At 32.6% G+C, this 25,888-nt stretch overlaps 2 protein-coding genes across 2 annotated transcripts; both read left to right on the top strand.

Moving 5' to 3' along the window:
* The first annotated feature begins 549 nt into the window (after positions 1-549).
* LOC146932091 (putative F-box protein At1g67390) lies at positions 550-4,181 on the top strand. Its single transcript, XM_085703689.1, has 4 exons — positions 550-1,528; positions 2,033-2,173; positions 2,298-2,617; positions 3,883-4,181. Exons 1-4 carry the CDS (start codon positions 614-616, stop codon positions 3,902-3,904), a joined length of 1,398 nt encoding a protein of 465 aa, XP_085559815.1. The 5' UTR covers positions 550-613; the 3' UTR covers positions 3,905-4,181.
* Positions 4,182-20,100: 15,919 nt separating this feature from the next.
* On the top strand, positions 20,101-21,896 carry PUB26 (plant U-box 26). The gene has a single exon (XM_085703675.1). It carries the CDS (start codon positions 20,399-20,401, stop codon positions 21,629-21,631), a length of 1,233 nt encoding a protein of 410 aa, XP_085559801.1. The 5' UTR covers positions 20,101-20,398; the 3' UTR covers positions 21,632-21,896.
* The last annotated feature ends 3,992 nt before the right edge of the window (positions 21,897-25,888 follow it).

Below are 25,888 nucleotides of genomic sequence, written 5' to 3'. Positions count from 1 at the left end.
GAAAGCGAGTTCAAAACTTCGACTCAGCCCGTCAAAAATATTGAGCTAAATGGACCGGTCAGACGGGTTGGACCCGTTTTGCCACCCCTACTGATAATGTATCAATTCATAATAGGTATTTTTGTAAAAATGGAATATCTATGTGTATGTGTATGATTTTAGATATGGTCGGCCGGAGGGTGAAATAGCTAAACCAGGAGCTTTGGACCTTACAATAAACTCTCCAAATTAACATGGAATGAAGGCCCTAATAAATAAGCGTACATTATAATGAATTGGGATATTATGTTTTCCATACATGCAAAATAAATTTTTTCATCATCAACTTTAATACTTTTATTTATAAATTACAAAAATAAATAAATAACATAAATTTTATAAAAATATTGTTATCAATTTTAATAGGGCCTCACTATTTTTATAAAGCCGTAAAGCCTCGCTCAAAAATCGCTTTCGGCCTCAAAATCTAATGGGCCGGCCCTAATTGTAGAACATATCATAACATCGTGTCTATCCAATCTTGTTATATATTAAAATTCTAGCAAACAACCTTTCTCACACAACAATTTCACCAATAGTGGCATCTCCTCATGGTTTTGATTCCCTAGAAAAAATGACAAGATCAAAAACAAAGAAAAAAAGAAAAAATCGTGGAAAACCAGACCTCATAAGTACACTGTCAAATGACATTTTGTCTTCCATCATCTCTTATCTTTCCATCGACCAAGCCGTGAGAAGCAGTGTCATTTCAAAGAGATGGAAGTCTTTGTGGAAGCATGCATCACACCTTGATTTTGATGGGACACACATGATAAAACCATTATTCTTTCGAGCCATCGAAGAAGATGCTCGAAAATATAGTGAACTGGTTCATGCCATATTAGATCGTCATCAAGGTAATTTGACTAGTTGTCGATTTAAACATTCCCCTCAAAATATTGCCCTTGGTGACGTGGAAGGATGGGTTGAGCTTGTGAAGGAGAAAAATAAAAGGTTGAATTCTTTGACTCTAGAATGTCTGGATTCAGTTCTAGCTCCTAACAATCAAGATCTTAAACCTAATTTTCTTTCTGAGGTATTTTCAAAACTTTCTTCACTAGATCTGACCAACTATGCACTGGAACATTCGGTTTTATCAGCATTTATAAGTGGTGAAAATTTGAAGATCTTGAAATTGAAGAAGATGGATCTACAAAGTGAAACAATCAATGGGATTTTAAAAAAATGCTTAGGTTTGGAGAAGTTTAGCCTCATTGAGTCAAATGGATTCGATGTACTCAAAATTAAAAACCCTAATCTTAAGTTTTTGGAGCTTAAGTGGTTGACTGTTGAAGAGATAGATATTTATATCGAGGGCCTTCAAGTTGTTGTGATTGATTCCCTGATTTGCCCGAAAAAGGGTCTTAAAATGCGTTCTCAGAATCTCGATACTTTTTCTTCTTCTTATGATCCAACTATGCAAAGCATTTATTCGAGTGGAAAGAGTCTCAAAACTCATGAAATTCTTGAAAATTGCATTGATCTTTTTGTAAGTTCTTCCCTTTTTATTTTTATTTTGGTTATAAATTATGATCAATTACTTCAATTATTTATCTTATGATCGTTGATATTACATAAAATTACAAAAATTAATATAATTGATGTAACAACACTTATAGTCGTGATTACTAGATCTCGATAATACTTCTTCTAAAATCTTGATGTAGAAATTATAACCAGAATTTTAAAAAGATTATTCAGTGTGATCTAGATTGTTACATCAAGATATTTGATATCTTTGTGATTGAAGTTGTATTTCATTGTGATTCTTTACAATGTTGAGGATTGTGATTTGAGTTCAACCATCACTGCGATCACAATTTAAAATCTTTGAGATGATTGTTGCAAACCACAATTGAAATCTTATTATTGTGATTTGAATATATGTTGCATAAAATAATGAACATTTAATTTGAATGTTCATATGGATTATGATATATTTTCATTTCAATATAGTATATAATTGTGCTAACTATATATCACTTCAATGTAGGAATCTCAAACAACAAACAATTTTCAAAATCTATCGACCTTATCAGTTGAATTGGATTTGAATAATATAAGAGAAGCTTTGGCACTTTCATACATACTAAGGTCATGCATCTATCTCAATACCCTTGAAATTTCTATACCGGTATGTGACTATTAACCTTATTGCGCTATAACATTCCTTATGTTATTGGTTTCTTAACATGTATTAAAGAATGACACTCTTTTATATAAAATATAATGTTTTGAAATGAAATTATTGTTTATAGACTCTTGGAGATTCATGTTTAAGTGCCACTTCTCAAGATTGTGCTCTACCGTTTCCTGAGACAATGTTCTGGCAGAGGGAGCAAATGTACAATTGTATCATTCACAAATTGAAATTTATGACAATGGTGGGATTTACTGGAAAAGATCAGGAAGTGCAATTTCTAAAACATTTGATTACAAGAGCACATGTGATAGAAAAGATTATTGTAATTTGTGATATAAGAACGGTTGACAAGGCAAACGATCTATTGTCACTTCCAAGAGCTTCAGCTAACCTTTCAATCATAGTGAAGTCCACATACCGGATGATCTATATAAGGTAATTTTCATATTTTCTAACCAAATTTTTGCAAAAAAAAAAAAAAAAAATAGTCAGAAGTAGCACCCTAGTTTCCCCTTGCTTTCTATGCTTGATTTTGTGCATATAATTTGTCGTTGGGTTGTACTTTTGGTGTAAATAAAATTAAAATGGAATTGAGTTAGTTTCCAAATGTTGAAAATCCATATTTTTGTGTAAAGAATCGTTGTGAATTTATTCACCCTATTATGAATTGATTCGCTACTATTTTATTACTTTTGAATAAGTTTACAGAAAATACTAAGCATTTTCTAAACAAGTTTTTACTTCATAATGTATTTTATTACTTTTTAAACAACTATGTAAATTAATTCATCTAGTCACAAGTCGTTTTCGAATTGATTCACAGTCAAGTGGTTCTTTAAATCATTTACATTCAACGTGAATCAGTCTCCACTCTTTTTTTAGATTATTTACTTATTTATTCTATTAGTTTGTACTTCTGAGGTTGTTGTGGTATATAAGTACATGATATCTTGATATAATCGATTATATTTGTGTTTTTTAACCTATCACTATTATCTCAAATCATGAGATTGAGGAGTGATGATTGGGTATGTGTTGAACTTGTGTAATTAAGTGTTTCCTATGACTTTAAACACAATAATTTGTAAAGAATATCAATGTGACGTGTGAACTAGTATATGATGGTACTCAATTGATATTTAGAATATGATGTACATGAACTCTGAGTCGTAAGAACGGTATTCCATTTTGAAAATGAATAAGGGGATCTTTATGTGTATTGTACATATATGACATACATCATATCATTGAACTTGTATGTGGATAGAAAATAATTTATGAATTGAGAAAGTTAAGACCATGAGAGGTTTGCTAACCTGGCCTTGAGGGTTTTTATATCTTGTGTGCAACCTCAATGGAGCGTATTTTGATTATCAATCCTAGCTGGTCACCCAATAATATCTTATTAGTCACATTGAGGCATGTTACACTTTTTTTTGCTATTAAGTGTGTATTTATAATTTACTTTCTTGATTAAGTTATAATAGTACCACAAGTATATATAATAGAATTGAAGAAACGTTATTATGTCATGCTTAGATACGTTATTATATGGTATGCTTAGAATATTTGCTATTATGATATAAGTTTGTGTGTTTGTTCTACACACTTTAATTAAAATACTGTATAAATATGATTTGAAATTCATATCTTGTGTTTTTATGACCCTTTTTTTTTTGTTGCATGTTTCATGTATGCAGAAGTTTGTTAGGAAGACGATGAGGAGTGATTGTTGAGCCTTTGTCCTGGAAGACACAGTATAAACAAACATTGATGTTATGTTATGTTATTTTTTTTAGGTAATATGTTGGTTTACATGTATTAACATGATTATAGATGCACTATTGAGACATCGAGATATTATTTTTCATTGTCTTTGATTTATTTAGTTTTCGAAGAGATGAAATTGTGATACATTATTTTAAAAAAGTTTGTATCAATATGTTGTGGGTCCAACTTAATCAGAATGTTATGTGTTGAAATTATAGAAATTAGGTGATGTTCTTATGGTGCAAAAAATAAACTGATTATTTATGGGTTAAGTAAGTTTTTTGTCCCTCAAATATCTCAAATTTTGTTTTTAGTCTCTCAAAATACTTTTAAAAGGTTTTGGTACCCCAAATATTTTTAGTCACGACTTTTGGTTCTTATTTTTAAGCTAACTCATGTGTACCCTTCACATGTTTGAATGAATTTTTACAATGATGTTTAAAATATTAGAACAATCTATCACTTAAAAATTTAGAATTTTTTAACAAAATATAAATTTTTAAAACACTGCTAACTTAAGATTTCATATTTAATTTACCATTTGTTAAAAATATTTAAACTTTTACAAGAGAAATTTTTATAATTTACTAAACATGATCAAAAAAGACAATTCAAAATTTCAAATAATACACGTGATTTTACTTAAAATTAGAGACAAAAAATGGTGACAAAATATATTTGTGGACTAAAATTTGATGAATTTTTTTAAAGAGACTAAAAAGCAAAAAATGAAAATTTCATAAGGAGTAAAAATTTATTTAAACATTTTTTCCTTATTAATCCATTATAAACTTATGAATAACAGTTATCGAAAAATTTACAATACCGTCCTCGTTTCATTTATTTGACTTGTGTCTTTAATATCCATTTTTCTTCATTATTTTTTATTTAAATCTATCACATTTTTATTCATTTTAAAAAGTGAGAAGTTGTCACATGTCGACTTTATTTTTTTTATGTCACTTCACTGTTATCATGTTTTTTTTACTGCAAGTGAGTTGCTAAAGAATGTCATTGGAAGATATAACTCATACCCGAGACAATTGTTTGTCAGTAATCAATTAAATTAAAGTTGAACTTTTCTATATCTTCTAAATAAAAATGAGAATAATTACATTATACTAATTATAAAAAAAATACACATTTTCAGTCATTCTAAAAAGTGACAAAGTGTCATTTATCAACGTTGTCTTGTTTTTTGTCTCTCACTTCATTGTTTTCGCATTATTTTATACAAATGAGTCACTAAAGAGTGTCATTGGAAGATCCATTCATAGACGATACAATTATTTGTCACTAATGAATTATTTAAATTTTTTTTTATATCTTCTACATAAAATGGAAGATGTTATCTCTCACCACGGGGCACTACGAATTCTCATTTGCATCCTTAGAGGATTTATGCACGGTTTAGGCATTAGAAACAGTTAACTTGAAACATGGGGTCCTTCGTCTATTTAACTTGAAACCTGCTCAAGTATGGATAAAATTAATGGAGCTGCCCAAAGAATATTGGATGGATCTTGCTCTCTGTGAAATCTCTAGTTCAATCAAGACTCTTTTGATTATTGATAGCACTACAAAAAACTTTGTGGTTAGCCATTATGCACGTTTGTTGGTGGATATGAACCTTTCTTATAATATTTTTCATCAGATTATGGTGGAGAGGGGAGGTTTTGCATTTTTTGTATAGGTAGTTTATGAGTGGCTACTTGACTTCTGCTCACATTGCAAAAATATTGGACACAATGTTTCTACTTGTTGTTGGTTGCACCCTCAGCAAAAAGGCAAGGTTGATAAAGAAAGAATTGACAGGGGTACCAAAGGCAAGAAACCAGAAAAGCCTCATCAGCAAACCTCCTTGGTCTGAAAATCAAAAGATAACCCTGCATGTATGGGTTCTTCAAAAGCATTTGAGACACCAATTGCTCAAAACGCTATCATTCTCCTCTATGTCGTTGAACATAGAGTTGTGCAATCTGAATTAAGAGTAACATGTGATGCACAACCACTTACAAATGAAGCGTAACCAGCTATAGACGATGAGCAGTCAGGCCTAGAAGTTGCGCTGCAAGTGATGGATGAGACACAAATAGTTTCTCATGCTGCACCATAGATCCCTTTGATCACTGCTAAGTTGACCGCATTGTTTCATTTATCGCTACATGATGTCGCATATGAGATTGTGAGAACAAGTAATACTGAGTAAATCCCAATTTTGGAATTGGTAACCGTTAATGTACATATGGAAGCTATAACTTTGGTAGAAAATGTATCAAATGATAGCGCAAAAGTCAATGTTGAAGCCCCCTATTTGTCATTATTTACTGATTGCATGCATTTGTTTGGTACTATGTAAGGAACTTGATATTGTTAGCAAATATCTTATTCAAGGTAAAAATGCCGACGTCTCTTTTATGCCTTATCTGATGAAGAAGCAAAAGAAATAACTCAACAAACTAAATTCCTATAACACTCAATCCAAGGGTGGTTGAGTTGCACCATTTCTTTTAAGGCAGTTTTCTTTGCTTTTTCTTGTTTTTTTTTCCCTCTTTTCCTTGCTTTTTGAGGGTTTAGTTTGACCCCAACCCCCTCCCCCCAACACACTCTAGTGTGTGTGGGTGTGTATTTTCCATTTTTTTAATAACATATTATGAGTAGGGGCATAAGATGGGGGTATTTGCCACTAAAGAATGATGTTTGGGCGTACAATTCATACACATGACAATTTTTTTGGCCAATAACCACTCTTTGGTTAGGTTTTGACTCAGTTTTTCCAGCTCACATTACATATCACTTTCTTCAGTTTTGTCATCTTGGAGGATCTTTAAAGAAATATCGGTTACTGTTACACCTAATTTGGCTATCATGTGTATGGGTCATATGGAACGAGAGAAACAGAAGAACTTTCAAGCATGAAGAGATCTCTTTGAGTCAACTTCTTGAGAAAGTAAAGCTACTAACGTTCGGGTGGTTGCAGGTGAAATATCATACTGTTTTTTTTATTACCATTATTGGTGGCAATCCCCTCTTATGTGCTTGTGATCAATCTCGTAACTCTTGATCCTTCTTTTTTCTTCTTTTCTCTTGTTTGGCTATTTTGTATCAGGATTTTTTAATCTGATTCCTTCTGGCACGCCTTATGCTGGGAGGGATTAGTTTTGTGGTAATATATTTCATTTTAGCTTCTTCAAAAATAAAATGTGTCATAAGGACACTTGTAAAGGAATCAAATATAGTAATTATGTCTTGGAACATATGTAAAACCACTTAATTTCATAAGTTTCATTTTAAAACCACAAGTGTGACTCTGCCAATGGTGGAGTCTCTTAATTTCAACCGCTTGACTCATTTGGAGTCTAGTAATTTAATTAGGTCGTTCTCTTTAGATGAGGTGAAGCAGGTGGTTTGGGACTACGATAGTTTCAAGAGTTCGGGCCCTGATGGTATTAGTTTTGGTTTCATCAAAGATTTTTGGAGTGACCTTAAGAATGATTTTATGCAGTTCTTGTCTGACTTCCATTGCAACGGAAGGTTATTAAATGGGATTAATTCTACTTTTATAGCGCTTATTCCAAAGATGCCTAGCCCACAACAGATGAATGATTTTAGACCGATTTCCTTGGTGGGTTGTATGTATAAGGTGTTGGCGAAGGTTCTGGCTAACAGATTACGTAATGTGATTGGAAGTGTGGAGTCTGACTCTCAGTCAGCTTTTGTAAAAGGGAGGCAAATTTTGGATGGTATTCTTATTGCTAATGAAGTTGTTGACGAATCGAGGCGCTTGAATAAGGAGTTGTTGTGTAAAGTTGATTTTAAAAATGCATATGACTTTGTTGACTGGAAGTTTCCAAAAGCGGTTATGATCAGAATGAATTTTCCTACTTTATGGAGAAAATGGATTTTAGAATGTATCGGTACAACAACGACTTCTGTTTTAGTTAATAGTTGTCCCACTGATGAATTTTCTCTGGAGAGGGGCCTTAGGCAAGGTGATCCGTTATCCCCTTTTTTTGTTTCTGTTAGCGGTCGAAGGTTTGAATGTTTTGATGAAATTAGTGGTGGATGCCGGGTTATTTCGTGGGTATCATGTTAAAAGATTGGGCGAATGTGCGATCTATGCGAGCAGTGTTGATTTTGTTTGAAGAAACTTCAGGCTTGAAAGTTAATTTTCACAAGAGTATGCTGACTGGTGTTCATGTTACAGATTTGTGGTTGAATGAGGTTGCAGTGGTAATGCATCGTAGGACCAGGTCAATTCCTTTTGTGTAATTGGGATTGCCAATTGGAGGTGATGTTAGACAGTTGAGTTTTTGGAACCCTGTGATTGACCGTGTGAAAGCCCGCCTTTCGAAGTGGAAAAGTAAATATTTTTCATTAGGGGGCACATGATTCTTCTGAAGTCTGTCATGTCCTCTCTTCCGGTTTACTTTCTTTCTTTCTCAAGGCTCCAACATATATAATCTCTTCTCTTGAATATATTTTTAAAAGATTTTTTGGGGGGTTGTGAGGACAATAGTAAAATTTCTTAGGTGAAATGGGACTTTGTTTGTTTATCAAAGGAGGAGGGTGGTTTGGATGTTAAGAGGTTGAGGGAGTTTAATCTAGCATTGTTAGGGAAGTGGTGTTGGAGGATGTTAGTGGATAAGGAAGGTCTTTGGTATAGAGTCCTAGCGGCTAGATACGGTGAGGAGGGTGGCCAGTTTAAAGAGGGGGGGGAGACATTCTTCGGTGTGGTGGAGGATGGTGTCAGGTATTCGTGGTGGGGTGGGTTTGGGCGTGGGAAGGTGGTTTGACAACAACACACGTCAGGTAGTTGAGGATGGGAGGAGTACCTTCTGATAATTGGGTTGGTGGTGTGTCGTTGGGGGTGCGTTCTAGCAGACTATTTGAGTTAGCCGTTAATATGTTCATTTCGGTGGCGGATATGGCACAACTAGGGTGGGAGGAAGTTAGGGACTGCTCTTCATTGTTACTTAACTTTGTTTTGCAGGCTAGTGGTGTTGACAAGTGGAAATGGCTTCTTGATCCCATTAATGTTTATTCTGTCAACGGAGCTTATAATTTCCTTACAACTTCTGATGAACCATTTGATAGGGGTTTAGTTGACAACATTTGGCATAAACAGGTACCCTTAAAGGTCTCAGTGTTCGCTTGGCGTCTTCTTCGCAATGGGTTACCAACAAAAGATAATCTTGTGCGAAGAGGAGTTTTTCAGGAAGCTGACATCAAATGTTGGAGGGTGCAGTTTGGGGGAGACGGCGAAACACTTTTGCCTTTGGCAAACTTGTTTACTTTTGCCTTTGGCTATCACGACTGGTGGCGTTACCCTCTTTATTGTATGAGTTTATTTGTTGGTTGTTGCCGTTTTGGTTTTGTTGACATTGTATTAACTCTCAGTATCTACTCTTAGCATGCCTTGTGCTAGGTAACACTCTCTCTGTGTTTATATTATATTTCATTTTGGTTTGTTCAAAAAAACAATGTTCTAAAAGTCTAAAATATATTATTCTCAACAACACCTTCTTTTTTTTCTTCTAACAAATGTCATAAGAGCACAAAACACTTGTTAAAATGATTCTATAAGAAAAAGATAGTTAATCCAATCAAATATAACAAAATTTATAGGTCTTTTTATTGAAATCGTAAATGAACATAAAACAACAACTAAAAAGAAACAAAAAGGGTCATATACAAATATAGCTATATATTTCAATATTTTTATACTATTAAAAAGTGTGAAACTGTCATTAAAGCTTAACTTGACTAGAAATTTTCAAATTGTCAAGTTGAACACTTTCCATCTAAATTTGAATTCAGGACCTCATACAGTAGAAACTCTTTAATTTAATACTCGGTAAATTAATAAACTCTCTAAAATAATAAATTTGTCTGGTCCCGACTTGGGCCAATGTAAAAAAATTGAAAAACTCGATAAAATAATAAGATAATAATTTTTCGGGAGATCCCTTTATAATTTTCGGTCCCAAGAAAATCATAAATTAATAATTCATCTAAACTGAAAAAATATATTAAGAATACATTGAACACATTTGTTCCTCTTGTTTACATTTACTGTACTTCAAAAGTCATTATTGATTTCCAGTGCATATGAACACAGTAGTTACTAATTTACGTTGAGTGTCCCAAGGTTCGCTGCAACGTAATTCTAAGAGGCATAGACTAATTTGCCTTTTTGTTTGGTATGTACAGTATAATTACTTAAAAACTCTTTAAATTAATAATTATTAATTTATCGATAAATTAATAACTCTCTAAATTAATAAATTTCTCCGGTCCTGACATTATTAATTTATAGAGTTTTAACTGTAATTGTATACGTTAAACTCGTAGAAAGAAAAAAAAACTTATTAAAATATTTATTTTTTAGTATTTATTTTCTGCAGATGGGATTACTAATTTAATTTTCTTGCCGAGAGAGGTACTTATTTGGTGTCAACTTTTATGAATTTTATGGAGATAATTATATCTTAGTAGTGGAAAATACTTGAATGAACACAAGATTTTATACCTAAAATTTAAACACACATAAACATATATATTATTTAATTATGTTAAAAGTACGTATAATTTTATTATTTTTTATCTATTTTTTTCTTTTATGAGAATGCTCGAATCTTGTGTACAAAAGTTTGTATCCACGCGAGATTTTCTCCGTAGCAGCAGTAAGAGCATCCATAATGGTAGTCCACTAACAGATACTCCTTAAATGGATCACACGTGTACACATCATTTATTTATATTTTTTTTTAATAAAAGTACCTATTAAAGACTCATTGACTCCATTAGCAATACACTAGTAATGACTTCAATGAAAAGTACTTAAATAAGTCCCACTAACTTTACATCATTAAACAAATAATTTATTACTTCTTTTGCAAGTGGGACCAAGTAGTACATATTTTATTGACAGATACTACCCACACCCCAAATAATCCAAGTTACACCCCAAAGTTACTAATATACCCTTTATTCATGTTCACTGCACATTAATTATGTATACGTAAATTTAGTTTACATAGTGTATGTAAACTCAGTTTACGTAGTGTATGTAAATTCAGTTCACATGAGTTAAGTAAACTGAGTTTACATACACTACGTAAACTGAGTTTACATACACTATGTAAACTAAATTTACATAAGTAAGTTAAGACTGAGTTTTTAGTTCATGTAAACTGAGTTTACGTAGTTTATGTAAACTGAGTTTACATACACCAAGTAAATTGAGTTTAGGTGTATGTTATTTCTTTTTAGAATATGTACGTAAACTAAATTCACGTGAGACCTATATGTAAACTAAAATTATGTTACCCTTCTACGTAAACTTAAATCAAACAAATCGATGTCGATAGACAAACGTGAAATTAACAACAACTATAAACATCCATGGTAAAATTAACAACATCGAATAAATCATAGAGCAAACGATAAATAGAAACTCGAAGAAATTTATGAAATTCTCTTACTTGTATTAATCGAGTACGTATCAATGGAAGAGATGTTGATTCAATTGACGATTTTAGTAGGTATTGATTGCATATCCATGGTGGTTTGTGGGTTAAAAAGGGGTGAGGGTTCAGAATGATAATAAAAGAAGGGTTTTTCGAAAGAAGGGTTTTTATAAATTTAGATGAAGAGGGCAATTTTGGTATTATTGTAAAAATGTTAATAAATTTGGGTGTAACTATGATTATATGGGGTGAAACTAGAAAGAGTCTATTTTATTACTTCTTTTAAACGTGAGACCTGTTAGTTGCCAATAGAGATATGGTCCTTATATAGTAACTCGTTCCTTAATAGGGACTCATTTTTTCTTCCTTCAATGGGAGTCCTTAATGGAAAGTGGTCCTTGTTAAGTAAGGACCCCCCATTGGAGATGCTCTAGGTAGTACTACTAAATACTACTATCTTCATCTCATTATAATTTATTTCGAGAGAAAAATTGTCCTAAATTATATAAGTCGTTTTACAATATCAATGAAGCTTTAATGTTATTTTTCGTATCGTACCATTAACTATTTTTTTATTTTATAGAACTTTAACTATTTATTACTTTTTTTTTTTCAATTCTTAAATTTATTTTTTCCATGACATTTATTAAGAACAATTTTGTAAAACAATTAATAATATAATTTTTTCATATAAAATTAATTACATTTCTTAATACATGTGAAATGGATAAAACATCGTATAATTTGGAACGGAGAAAGTAAAATAAATATTGAGAAATGAAAGTTGAAAATTTCAAGTGAACTAAAGAGAGAAATAGTACTACAATATACTACTCCCTCCGTCCCATATTACTTGACCTAGTTGACTCTGTCACGTATGTCAATGCACAATTTTAAACTTAAATTTCTTTAATAATCTAGTAGAAAAAATTACGAAAATTTGATATTTTAAAAATATTAATCGAGACGAATCTAACAACATCTTATATGCTATATTTTGTTTTTATATATTAGTAGAAAAATAGAGTCAAAGCATGGTACATGAATAGTGCAAATATTCTAAATAGGTCAAGTAATATGGGACGGAGGGAGTATTCCTTAGCTCGCTTGAAATTTCCATCTTTCATTTCTCTATTTTATAGGGAGGGAAATTCCAAGTGACCTAGGGAGTACTAGAAACAGTTAAAAAAGAGTGGATGAAAACAGCTGGAATGCACGTGCAAAGAAGGGAACAGTGTGTTTTGGAAGAAGCTGTAGTTGCAAAACATTGCCGGGTTGACCAGAGACAATAGGGTCACACTTGAACGTCCTTCTTTCGTGCTCGTGCTTCTGGGCCGCATTTGTCTCTTCCCACACGCGTGCCGCCAAATTCACCCACCGTCCTCTCAATTCTCATCCACTTCCAAACATCACAAAGTATACTCACCTTCAACCAAACTCCGTATACCAATATCACTTGTTTTATAAAGTATTCATCCGTTTTAAAATGAATGTCGCTTTAGCCAATTACACATAAATTAAGGAATGAAATAAAATAGTTAAATGTCATAGCAATTTTACTAAAATAACCTTACTTTATAAGAACAAGACAAACTTAAAGTTGCATTGAAAATTGTGTGAGAGAAAAAAGTTTAAGTATTCATTAAGGGTAAAGTTTGAAGAAAAAAATTAAAGTTGTATTGGAAATGTAAAGTGACATCATTTTAAAACAAATTTTTTTGGCTAAAGTGGCACTCATTTTGAAACGGATGGAGTAGTATACAATTTCTTTCTAAGCAAGTTTTATTTTTAGGGATTCTATGCAAATTTTATCCAATAGAGTCTCAGTCAACTGAATCCTTAAATTCTTACTAATAAGCATAAAAAATGAGTTATGAGTTTTTCTAACCTCGGAGGAGGTCCAGTTTCAATCATGACCATTTGATTGGTCTTTTATGCTTTTTAATGAACCCATGTCAGCCAAATCAATAGTTGGGATTCCACTGAACTCTCCAGTGACCGGAGAAGATCCGTGTCCTCTAACCAGTGCCTTAAAGACAATGATTAATGAATCAATTAGCAAAAAATTTATTTTAGAAATGCAAGATTTTACCCTTGTCATAGCAATAATTACACAAATTTTTCTTGTAAAGTTACTTATTTTAGTACTTTAATCAATGCTCAAAGGATACTCATTAGCATTCTCCTTAAAAAATTCGATCCAACACCTCTAAAAGTAAATACTATTAAACTTACTTAGGTTTGAATATAATTGAACTGACCTTAATTATAAACAAAAACTTGTCAAACAAAGTTGACGTAATTGTTTTAAAATTTAATCCAAATACATTTTTTTGTTATATTTTTTTCTTCTTCTTATAATTAAGGTCGAAGGGAGTATTAGTCCTTAGTATATCATTTTAATTTTTATGGACGGTCTAGATCATCTTTATCGATCTTAATTTAGTGGATTTACGACAAGTCTATGTCATGGTCTGTGTGAGCTCTAATGACTTGGAGTGACCTGACCCGTTGAAAAAATGAGTAATGGCTCAGTTTAAAACACATGTCTCTAGTAGCTCTCACATTTCTCTATTTCATCCCTTCTTTCATTCACTTACTCATATCTCTCTCTCTCTCCCTCTCCCTTTATCTTTATCGTATCTCTATCTTCTCTTATTAATATTGGATCTTCTAGAGAATTTTTCTTGTCTGTTTTTTTATTACCACCTTCACTTAATATCATTCTTATAAATTATTCTCACTTAGTATCAATCCCCTGTTAAAATTATTCACTCCCCTCATCTCTTATGTAACACATATTAGAAAGAATTACAACTCAGACCATCCACAATGGTGGGTGTTTCACCTATTTAGCACCACATTAAATAGACACCCCCATTGTGGAGTATAATACATGGGTGCCTATGGAGAAGGGTGGCTATGGAAGCACCCTCTCTCTCTTAATTTTTCATGGGTCCCATTTAATAAATCTTAATGAAATAAATAAATTTTGTTGAAATGTAATGATATAAAATTATTTGTGATACCTATTTAATAATTTCTTTTAAGGTGCTGAGTTGGAGAAAATTGGTGCTTATTAAGTATTACGGTAAAATGAGTGATGTGGACATACGAATTTAATGTAAGCACCCAATTTAGGGTGCTCTGTTGTGGATGGTCTCATGTAAATATATGGGCATTGAAAAATGAATTGTATATTCTAAAACATTAAATTGACTATAAAAATTCAAATTTAATTATTATTGATATTAAAATTATTAAAAAATATATTTTCGTAAATGGTGGCACAAGTTAGCAGATATCATAGAAGTATTTAATTTTGTTAAAGTTGATTAAAGTTTAATACATATTGAATTTTTAATGGTTAAGTTTGTAATTTGGGCCTCTCTTAAGAAGAATTGTAATTTACTCGTTTTTACTTCTCAAGAGCAAAAATGTATATTTTAATATAAGAGAGCAATGTATTTCAAACTTCTCAAAGAAGAGGAAAGTGCGAATAACTCTAAACATCATGATGAAAATGTAAATCAATTTTCTATCCGAAAAAGGGAAAGTAGGTAAAGTAGTAAAACAATATCTATAGTCAAATTTATTACTATTAACTCCCTCAAAAAAAAAATTATTACTATTAACAATTTTTTTAATTCTCGTGCTTTCCTACTCAAAATCTAACATCAACATTGAATTTTTATACAACTTCTAACTTTTATACTCTTTATGTTGTTAATTATAAGTAATTTTTTTTAAGTTCATTTAATTACTGATCTATGTGATCTATAATAATAGAGAAATATATTAATAATAAATAGAAACAGAGAGAGTATTAATTAATAGAGAGAGCTATGAGATGAGGGGTAATGTTATTGAGCAAAAAACATAAATGATATTTTTTGTATTTTATGTAGCTTGTATTTGAAACAAAAGATTATCCTGTAAGACAAAATATCATGCGTAGGTGATGCACAAGATTCAGAAAGTCACTCAATAATAAAAATTGTGTAATGCGTGGAATATAACAAAGTGTATGTCTTGTTTTTTTTTTTTTGGTAATAAAAGTGTATGTCTTGTTAATTGTTTATGCAGTGACATGAATGTATTTTAAGTGAATTGGTATTTTAAAGGAAAGATTGATTTTAGTTATTGATGGACGAAACTGGCAAGTGCATTAAAGAGGTTCACAAGGTTTGTCGTTCAATTCGATAAATAGTAGAATTTATTAGAAATAAATGAATTTAAAAGAGATGAAGTGGTTTACGGGGTTTTAATTGCCCTGCTCTATGCGAGATTGAGTTTTGATTAAGAAGTTTAACGGTGATTAGAGAATCGTTGAACCCCCTTTCGTCTTTGTTGGAATTAACTCGATTGATTATTAGTTTATGACTTGTCTTTGGATTTAAGAAAGTATAACATAACCCTATGATAGAACGGGGGAAGTTTTATTTTAATATCGTTGCAATACAATCAATTACAATTGTGGCGTTCCCTTAAGATGAGTCATATCTCTGAATTCATACTTAGATTTGATTAAATGAATTTAATTCAGAAACTAAGCAATTTACTACTGTCTTGTTTGGACGGAATTAGGGTTGTCACTCCTAATATTCTTTGTCTAATATATGGTATATAAACAGGCATATACATATTAAATTAAATTATACACTTGAATCATAAACTGAATAAAAAACTTTATTAATTGAATTCAACAAATAAGAAGGGGTTCATCGTGGAACTCTAATCAAAGAGGTTTAGTTGTGCATGCCAACCGACATCATTACAAAACAATAGAAAAACATACCCTAGAGAGAACAAAAGGTTAATTATGTTTTTGGTCCCTACAAAATGGCGACCTTGTAAGTTTAGTCCTTACTTAATTTTAATAGCATTTTTAATCCCTACAAAAAATTTCTGTACTCAATATTAGTCCTTACTCAATCCAAATTTGTTTAATTTATGCTTAAACTCTTAAGTTTTTCAACAATTTTTTACAGGCGTGTTAAGAACGTTATTAAAAGGTCCTCGGAAAAAAATATCGCAAAAATTTGATTTCTACGTCCATATTTTTGTTACTTATATCTTAAACTTTTGTCGTTTTAAAAAATTCATATTTAATTTATTTTATGTTAAAAAATTATAGATTTTAGTAAATGAACCGTTCATAGTGTTCTAAACTTGTATAAAAAGAATCGTTAAAAAATTTAAGAGTTTAAGGATAATTAAACAAAATTTATTTTAGCAGGGACTAAAATTATAAGTAAATTTTTTTTGTAAGGATTAAAAATGCTATTAAAATTAAGTAAGGACTAAACTTACAAGGTTGCAATTTTGTAGGGACCAAAAACATAATTAACCCGAGAACAAAAGGATGATGGATATCTTCTGCCGTGAGGCTTTGATGCTTGACCCTTGCCTTGTACTGCTAGATTTCTGAATGAATAAAAGAATGTGCAATGGTCTTTATTTATAGTGCATCATTACTTAGGGGTTAAGAGAATAAATCTGGATTTTATTTCCACCGATCCAACTTTAAAAACAAGCAAACATCACTTTCTGCCTGTAAGGCATGCACAAGGCGCATGGGATGAGGCGGAGGGGGTCATGAGACAGTAGCCTAAGCTGCCTCATACGCATGGGCGCATGGTTCATGTGCAGGGGCGCATGAGCCAGTAGTTCCTTTCTGAATTTTGCAATTTTCTTCTCTTTTTCGAGCGTTCTCCCGTCTTGAAATGCCTTGGAATTTGAAATGAATTTTCTTCAACTTGTATTGTCTTCAAAGACCTTCTAAAAACGATTGAACTTCAATCGTCATATATTATCCTCGATTCTCCATGTGATGTTTTGTTTTGCCGATTTACATGATTTCTCACTAAAAAGACTCAAAACATCTATGAAGGTGCATGATTTAAGATAAAATTGAATCGCAACGACTTAAATGAAAACAATACAAAATATTCCTCAAACTATTGACAAGTCCCTTAAATGACCTCTTATTTGCCTTCAAATGCAAAGAAAATAATTAAAAACCTAGCAAAAAGTATCACGCGGTGTTCCATCATCAAGTACTAATGAGTTAAATGTAATGTGATTTATGTTCGGATGCATTTATATAAAACAGAGTTGAAAAATAAAGTGAAGATTAAAAATCAACTCTTGAATTAAAAACTTTCAAATTCTACCTTTAAATTATAATTAACGGTTCAAAATCAATTATACTAAAGAAACACCTAAACATGTAAAAGACAATTTCAAAATTTCAGAATCAATTTTAACTCTTCTTATCGTGAAACCAAACAGATTCTATTGTTCAAATATCTCACCCAACTGTTGTTATGACACTGGACTTTAATTTTGATGCGTTTGCTTATCTATCTATATACATTTTCTAGTTAGTTGTTGAGAGGTCGAAGGACCATCAACATAAATTTCAAAGGAATCACTGTTCTATTCAAACAAAGTTGAATTTTTATAAGAAAATACAGGTCATAAACTGTTTAAGATATACATATACCCCATCCATTTATATAGACATCGACACTTTGAAATTTTGAGATATTAGCAAGATAACAAAATCAATATATTAACCACTATTTGGTTTATACCCCATCCATTTATATAGACATCGACACTTTGAAATTTTGAGATATTAGCAAGATAACAAAATCAATATATTAACCACTATTTGGTTTATACAAACAAAAATTTATTTAATTAAATACCAAAACCAAGATCTCATTGTCACGACAAAACTCGAGCTTTATTTCTTAAAATTCAGAAATGTTATATCATATGTTTTTGTTTTTTTATCAAGTAATCTAATGAATAGAAAAATTCACTTTAAAAATATGAACGAATGGGGTGTTTAAGATTCGAACTAAAGTGGACTAAATTCATCAGTATTTTTGTGATTTATGGATGCAAGTAGGTTAATTGAAAATGAAGGAATATCTAACGTAGGTGTCACTTGTTGAACCAACCACGTCCACAGATAGGACCACTTTACTAAGGATGGCAAGCACCCGTTATTGTTATCCACACGAAAGTTGTTTTTTGCTCAATAAAGAGGTTAGACAACCTGGACCCCCCACTTTCCTTCTAATTTCTTCATCTTTGACCTTTGACTCATCATCATTACCAAACGATTCAAACCTAATCATATTCCCTAACTTATTTGCACCTGCTCCTTTCTTAATTTCATGCTCCTTTCTTAATTTCATCTATTATCCAAACTCTCCCTATATATGGTCCTATACCATTATTTCTTTTTTCAATTTCCATTGATTCCTCTAACCAAACAAACTACCAAATAATGGAAAATATCCTTGTTAACGAGTGCCCTCAGGGCACTCTTTAAGCATGCTAAATTAGAAAGTTATTCTTTAAAAAAGTCAAACAGTTCAATTTCCAATGTATTAAATACACAAGTTTTCATAAAAAGTTACTATTCTAGGCTCTTAAAGAGTGCCCCGGGGGCACTCGTTAACATTTCCCATTTTATATTTATGAAGTCAGATTCTTAAAAAAATTATCGATGTTCAAATTTTTAAACATTACATTACCTAAATTGCATTATGCACTTAAGATATCTCTAATTAATAAAAGAAGGAATTCCTCTAACCAAACAAACTACCAAATAATGAAAAATATGCTTAGATTTTATCTACTCTATAAGTTTCATGTAATATATATTATTTTATATTTATGAAGTCAGATTCTTAAATATAAAATGGTGTGTGTAAATATACAGTGCCCCACTATTCAAAATTCTTGGATCCGTCGTGTAGTTAATTAATACTATCAAATTATCAAGTCTCTGTATGTGTGAGCAGCAGCTATCAAATTATCAAGTCTATGTATGCTTCTTTTTTTTGTGTGGCATATCCATGTATGCCAAGAATCATTTGTTTTGATAGAATATATGCCAAGAATCATATGCTTAGTACACTCCATATGCTTCAAGATGCCACCAAAAAGGCAATGGATGTTTAAATTATTCATTCAACTTATATTATATCTTCAATAAACCAACTTCTTGAGCTTACAAGTGTATTCGGCTTGGGAGAGATTTTGACATCAAATATCATTTAATTCATAACAGTGTGATAATTTCATCATATTTTTTTCAAGTGGCATTCATATATCCATTGCAATTGATTATAAATTGTATAAAAGGCTTTCCTACCTTTTCCTTTTTAATTATAAAAGCTTTGACAAGATGATTAATCAGGTTATGCAAATAAACAATGGTTTAGTCAATAACTTTGCAATGAACCATCAAATAATCATATACATTGATCCATCTCCTGTACATACCTTTCACTACACACAAAGAGTTGCAATGAAACAGTTCAAAGCTTTCTTTCACCTCGATTTGCAAAACAACAAAAGCAGAGTCTAAGACTAGTCTAAGATAAAAAAAGTAAAGAGAACAAAAAGGCCATGAATGCAAAGAAAGATGAAAGAGACATAATAGAGAAAAGAATGGAAAAAAAAGAGGGAGCAATGTGCAGTGCAAAGTGACCCCAAAAAATACTAGTAACAAATAAAGTAAAAAAATGAAATGGAGGACAAGACGTAATTAGTTGATGTACACAGGAGTAAGATTTTAGGCAGGAAAATAATAGTGGGACCCATAATAAGCATATTTCATTTGACCAATCCTTTGTCTGTGATTGAATTCCCCAACCAGGGTTAGATTCCAAGTTAGATGCCATGCCACCACACACCACACGTGTGGGAGGGGGCAATAAACGAGTCAGGGGGCATGGCAGAGAGTTAAGGGTTGGTCCCTCTCTCTGTTCCTGTTGGGTATGTTCCTCTGTTTCATCTCATATAAGAGAAAGCACACACACAACTTAGCTAAAGAGAATTTTCAGAGCCTTCACATTTAGCATTATTATATTTTCTCGTACTATACTAGTACTCACTCTCCTATTATAAAACCTCATTCCTCTTCTGTCCCATAACCAAAAAAAAAATGCGTGGCCGTTTAGAACCATTAGATTTAGGGGTTCAAATTCCTTACCACTTCAGATGTCCAATCTCGCTCGAACTCATGCGAGACCCGGTGACTGTCTCTACCGGTCAAACCTACGACCGAAATAGCATCGAGTCGTGGGTTAACACCGGTAACACGACGTGTCCGGTAACCCGGACCAATCTCACAGATTTCACCTTCATACCAAATCACACCCTCCGCCGTTTAATCCAAGATTGGTGCGTTTCCAACCGCGCGTTTGGAGTTCAGCGGATTCCAACACCCAAACAACCCGCAGATGTTGCTCTGGTTCGTTCTTTACTTAACCAAATATCTTCCCATTCTGCCCCTACTCAACTACGTCTCAACTCGCTCCGGCGACTCAGATCGTTAACTCGTGACTCGGATTATAACCGTTCTCTTATATCCTCTCTCAACGTTCGGAATATTGTATTACCTATTCTTTTTAACAACGGTTCAGACGAGTTAAAAAATGAGTCACTCGCTTTAATAGTTCTTTTTCCACTCAGCGAGTCAGAATGTACTTCACTCGCTTCCGATTCAGATAAGATTAACTATCTTACAAGCCTTCTTTCACATGATTCCTTCGATGTTCGAGTCAACTCAGCCGCGCTTATTGAAATCATCGTCGCTGGAACTCACTCGCCGGAGATTCGTCTTCAGGTGAGTAATGTTGACGGGATCTACGACGGTGTTGTTGAGATATTGAAGAATCCGATCTCATATCCACGTGCGTTGAAGATAGGAATCAAAGCTTTATTCGCGCTATGTTTGGTGAAACAAACGCGCCACCGTGCAGTTTCCGCCGGTGCACCAGTGGTACTTATTGACCGGCTTGCTGATTTCGAGAAGTGTGATGCTGAGAGAGCATTAGCAACAGTGGAGTTGTTATGCCGAGTTCCGGCTGGTTGCGCGGCGTTCGCCGGTCATGCTCTCACGGTACCGATGCTTGTGAAGATAATATTAAAGATATCGGATCGTGCGACGGAGTACGCCGCCGGTGCGCTAATGGCGCTGTGTTCGGAATCGGAACGGTGTCAACGAGAAGCGGTTGCGGCGGGGGTGCTGACTCAGCTTTTACTTCTGGTGCAGAGTGATTGTACTGAGAGAGCGAAGAGGAAGGCGCAGCTGTTGCTGAAGCTTCTTCGGGATTCGTGGCCTCAGGATTCCGTTGGAAATTCTGATGATTTTGCATGCAGACATTTTGACTGATTTTTTCTTTTTCTTTTCATTATTGTATTAATCTCTCAGAATTTGTAATGTAATTCATTAGTGAAAAATTTATTTAGATTTGAATACAAAATAGAGGAAAAAAATGGACATAGATTTGTGAAGTTAAGGAAGCTTAGAATCTTTTTATTTTATTTAGACTGGTAAATAAATAGAACTGAATTTCTGTATTTCATTCATTTTTCTTGTTTGTATGTAGTAAGATTTATTATTGTTATTATAAAATGTAATGTTTGATTAGAGTTTATATTTTAGGTTCTGTAAATGTTATTGGAAGGTGGGTGAGTTTCGGGAATTTGGTTTGCATGTGAGAATCTTGTGGTGATTGGTTTGGAAGAAAACATTCACTGCACTGCCATTTGGTGAAGTACACGTTTCTGAAAGCTCAATGGACACAAGTGTTTTTGACTTCCAAGGAACATCATTTTGAATAATCATTATGTTGGGGACTCTTATTCATGGCTGCTCCTTCTCACCAAAGAAGAAAGATACTTTTCTTTATCTTTTTTCTGTAGTCTTTATGCTTTATACATCAATTTGAACGTTGTTCTTTCCCGCACTCATCTCACCACGACTAAACTCGATTTTATGTTAGGTGAACATCCTATTGAGATAGAAAGAGATTAGAGAGAGCGATAGGGTTAGATATATACTAGTTACATTTTTTTTATTGAGTGAAATTCGTGTAAGTCTCACTATCTTATGTGAGATTCATTTTTAAAAGGTGAAAGCCACGTAGATTTCATCCAATAAAAATGTTATAAAGAAAATGTCTATAATACTTTTCCTGATATGATAGGTCGATGATGTAAAATGAAAAGATAAAGATAAAATATAACGTTGAACTTATGTAGAAGGGTACATATAATTGTTGCTTTTATTTAGCGAATAAGCCATTTTCTCCTTGAATTTACATGGATTCGACAACTTCGCCTTTGAATTTTTTTTAAAAAACCATATTTGTCTCTCAATTTAATTCAATTATATCCCTCGATCATGTCCCGATATTAGACGCAATGACTTGCAACATTATGGCTAATGCATCTGTCCATGTCACCTCCCGCGTATGCAAGGTTTAGTTTGAAGTTTGCTATTGGAATTTGTTTTACGGTAAAAACGTGAAAGTGATGTAAATGGACACATCAACGTGTAAAAAACACTTAATAGTGAGCAAATTGAGAGACTATTTGACTATTTCAAAAAATTCAATAACGAAATTGATCGATGTACACAAATTCAATGATGAAGTAGTCTATTTGTTTCAATTATTCATATTGATGCAGTGTACTGATAAATAATGTTATGCAGATATGGGTTGAATCCAATTAGAATCTTTGAATAATAACAGACAGATCAAATGTACATAATAAATGAATAAATTATGCTAGAAACTAGAGACACTGTATTCCAATGGAAAAGGCTATCTGATATGGGCCATTATTGTTAGCATGTAGGTGAATAGCAGTTATAGTCAATGACTATGAAATTTGAGCAAGAACAAAACAGAGAATACAGCAGGGTTGCACGGGTTTGAAACGTCTTTGAATAAAAAGGAAAATAAATGCACATGTGAGGAAACATGGTGAGGTCTAGTGGGTCCCACAAAAATGACTTGGAAAAAAGGTTTATGTGGTTTACAAATAGAGGGGGATGGATGATGGTCACATGTTGGTGAGAATGGGGAATAAAACCATGGAATCATCACATGGGTACATGGGTGCTTGCTTATTTGTTATATCTCTTAGGTCACTTTTCATTTTTTTCTTTTGTTGTGATGGCCACCATCACTAAGAATCCAGATTTTTTGTTCATTGATTGAACACATTCACACACTTAAACGGTCCATGACCATCCGACCGAGATTAAACGGTAAAAAGAAAAAAGTTGATTTTGATTTAAACTGAAATCACCGTGCTTGTAATCTATATTGTTTCATCTCGACTAGACAATTGCTAATCTTCTAACTATGTGAATCGTGCAACACCAAAATTATCGAGCTTGAGATCTAGGCTGTTTAATGTGGATCGAACAATTGCTAATCTTCTAACTATGTGAATGCACGCAATGAATGACTATATTCTACTATGGTGCTCACACATCACATGTCCAACTCAACTTTTGTTTTTGATCCAAAATCGCTACTCCCTCCGTCCCGGAATAACTGACCCATTTTCTAAAAAAAAGTGTCCCAAAATAACTGACCCATTTCAATTTTCAATACAACTTTCATCATTCCCAATACAATATAACACTAAATAATACTACTTTTATCATTCTCAATACAATATATTCCACTTTTCCCTTCATTTATACACTTTTCTTAATCTGTGTGAAAAACCAAAGTAGGTCAATTATACCGGGACGGAGGGAGTAACAGATAGGAATTTAATTTGTCATTCAACCCCAGAATATGTAGCACTTGGGACCCATTATTTACTGTCATAGCTTTTAGCTTTTTCTAATTATTCATTTATTCCCCTCTATTGGGACACCAACCACTCAAATTCTACTCTACAAGGTGAAACACATCACCTAAGAAATGGGGTAATGGGGTAACCTTTCCAGCTAGTTTTTAACAAGAAAAGCATTATTTCAATTTTCAAGTCAGAGATTGATTGTATAATATGTAAAGAAACGTTGGGTAAGATTTCATTCATAATTCGTCGGTGTCTTGCTGCTTTTAGGTTATATCCAAGAAAACAAGTCAAAATGTTTATCCTATTAATTTGAGGTTGAAATCATTGATATTCTTGACAATGAGGTTGTTTTGGTTCATTCGCGTGCATGATAAGTTGTTTTCATGTTTCAGAAATTCTACTGTACTGTTGAGTGATTTTTCTGAATACAATATTCAAGCCACTACAGTTAAAGTCTACGATTGAGCAGTGAGGACAAGACAAAACTCAGCAGAAACGTGGATATTGTATGTATGCATTCATAGATATTTAACCACCACATTCACACACTATTTGAAGTTGAAAATACTATAGTGAGGTGAATTACATACATTACAACACGTGCTCTTCTTTACTACCAAAATTCAAATTCACATTGACAAAATGTCGGTCATTTTGGAATAATTCAACTTCTGTTTAGAGATTAAGATCATCAAAATGGACTGATGTTGTCAAGAACTAAAATGATGCTCCATTGGGAGGATTATTTTATTTTTATGTTTTATTTTAGTGTGAATATTACTATGATTGTAATAACTCTTTTTTTTTTTTTTGGAATAACCTACTTTAAAAAAATCACAATATACCTCCCTTTGAAAAAATATCTCAAAATACTCTATTTTTAAAATCATGGCTCAACTGTATTGTTTAGAACATCGAGGTATGAATTGTGGATCTCATTATTTGAAATAGCGAGGTTGGTCCACCCTATTTTTCCTTTAGTTTCCTTTTTTTTTTTGGGGGGGGGGGGGGGGGGGGGGGTGGGGGGGTAAAATATGGAGTAAAAATTAATTTGAAATACATAAATTAGAATTAAAAATCACAATGTTTGAAAAAATATCTCAAAATACTCTACTTTTAACATCATGACTCAACTGTGCTGTTTAGAAGAACGAGGTATGAACAATGGACTTTGCTATTTGAAATAGCGAAGTTGATCCATCCACTTTTTTCTTTTCTTTTTTTTTGGGAGTTGGGGGTGGGGGCGGAGTTGGGTAAAAGATGGATTAAAAATTAACTTGAAATATATAAAATGAAATTATAATTATATAATAATTAAAGAACAAATTACATAGAAATAAAAAAAAATGACGTACTTGACGATGATCATGTGCCACATGAAAGATACCGATAATGACGTGTAAGATTTATCTGTTGGGGTTCGGGAGTTTCCTGTGTGGGTATTTGACGACGTCTTGCCCTTCAGCTAACTAATAATTGTTGTAGTTCTTCCTCTTCGCCATTTGACTGCTTTGCCCATGACTGCTTTCACCTTGTCGTAGTGCAATGACTTGCTTGTTAAATTAATGTTACAATATTATCATGTATTTCAAGCGACGACGCATCCAAAAAGTATTATCACTTGAGCTTAAAGGCAAAGGACTCGTTGACAAATTGACCGAAGTCAAATTGAAGTGTCGAGATTTCTAAATCAAACTCATTTGTCGGTATGAACCCATGTCGTAGGCGAATTTTAATGTTTAGCCCTTCTTTTGTAATATTTTCTCTATAATCCGATTAAAACTAAACCAAACTAATAAATAGTCCAACTCAATAAATTTGA

The sequence above is a fragment of the Medicago sativa genome, chromosome 4 (genome assembly GCF_051527215.1).
Source record: "Medicago sativa cultivar Bolivia chromosome 4, Bolivia_mono, whole genome shotgun sequence".
Lineage (NCBI taxonomy): Eukaryota > Viridiplantae > Streptophyta > Magnoliopsida > Fabales > Fabaceae > Medicago > Medicago sativa.
The sequence above is the reverse complement of the archived record's forward strand: the minus strand, read 5'-3'. Positions and strand labels throughout refer to the sequence as shown.

Bases quoted from the DNA above. Each gene is read 5' to 3' on its own strand.
- LOC146932091 (XM_085703689.1), top strand. From the start codon at position 614: ATGACAAGATCAAAAACAAAGAAAAAAAGAAAAAATCGTGGAAAACCA. The intron at 1,529-2,032 runs GTAAGTTCTTCC...ACTTCAATGTAG, and splicing joins AAAATTGCATTGATCTTTTT to GAATCTCAAACAACAAACAA. The intron at 2,174-2,297 runs GTATGTGACTAT...TATTGTTTATAG, and splicing joins CCCTTGAAATTTCTATACCG to ACTCTTGGAGATTCATGTTT.
- PUB26 (XM_085703675.1), top strand. From the start codon at position 20,399: ATGCGTGGCCGTTTAGAACCATTAGATTTAGGGGTTCAAATTCCTTAC.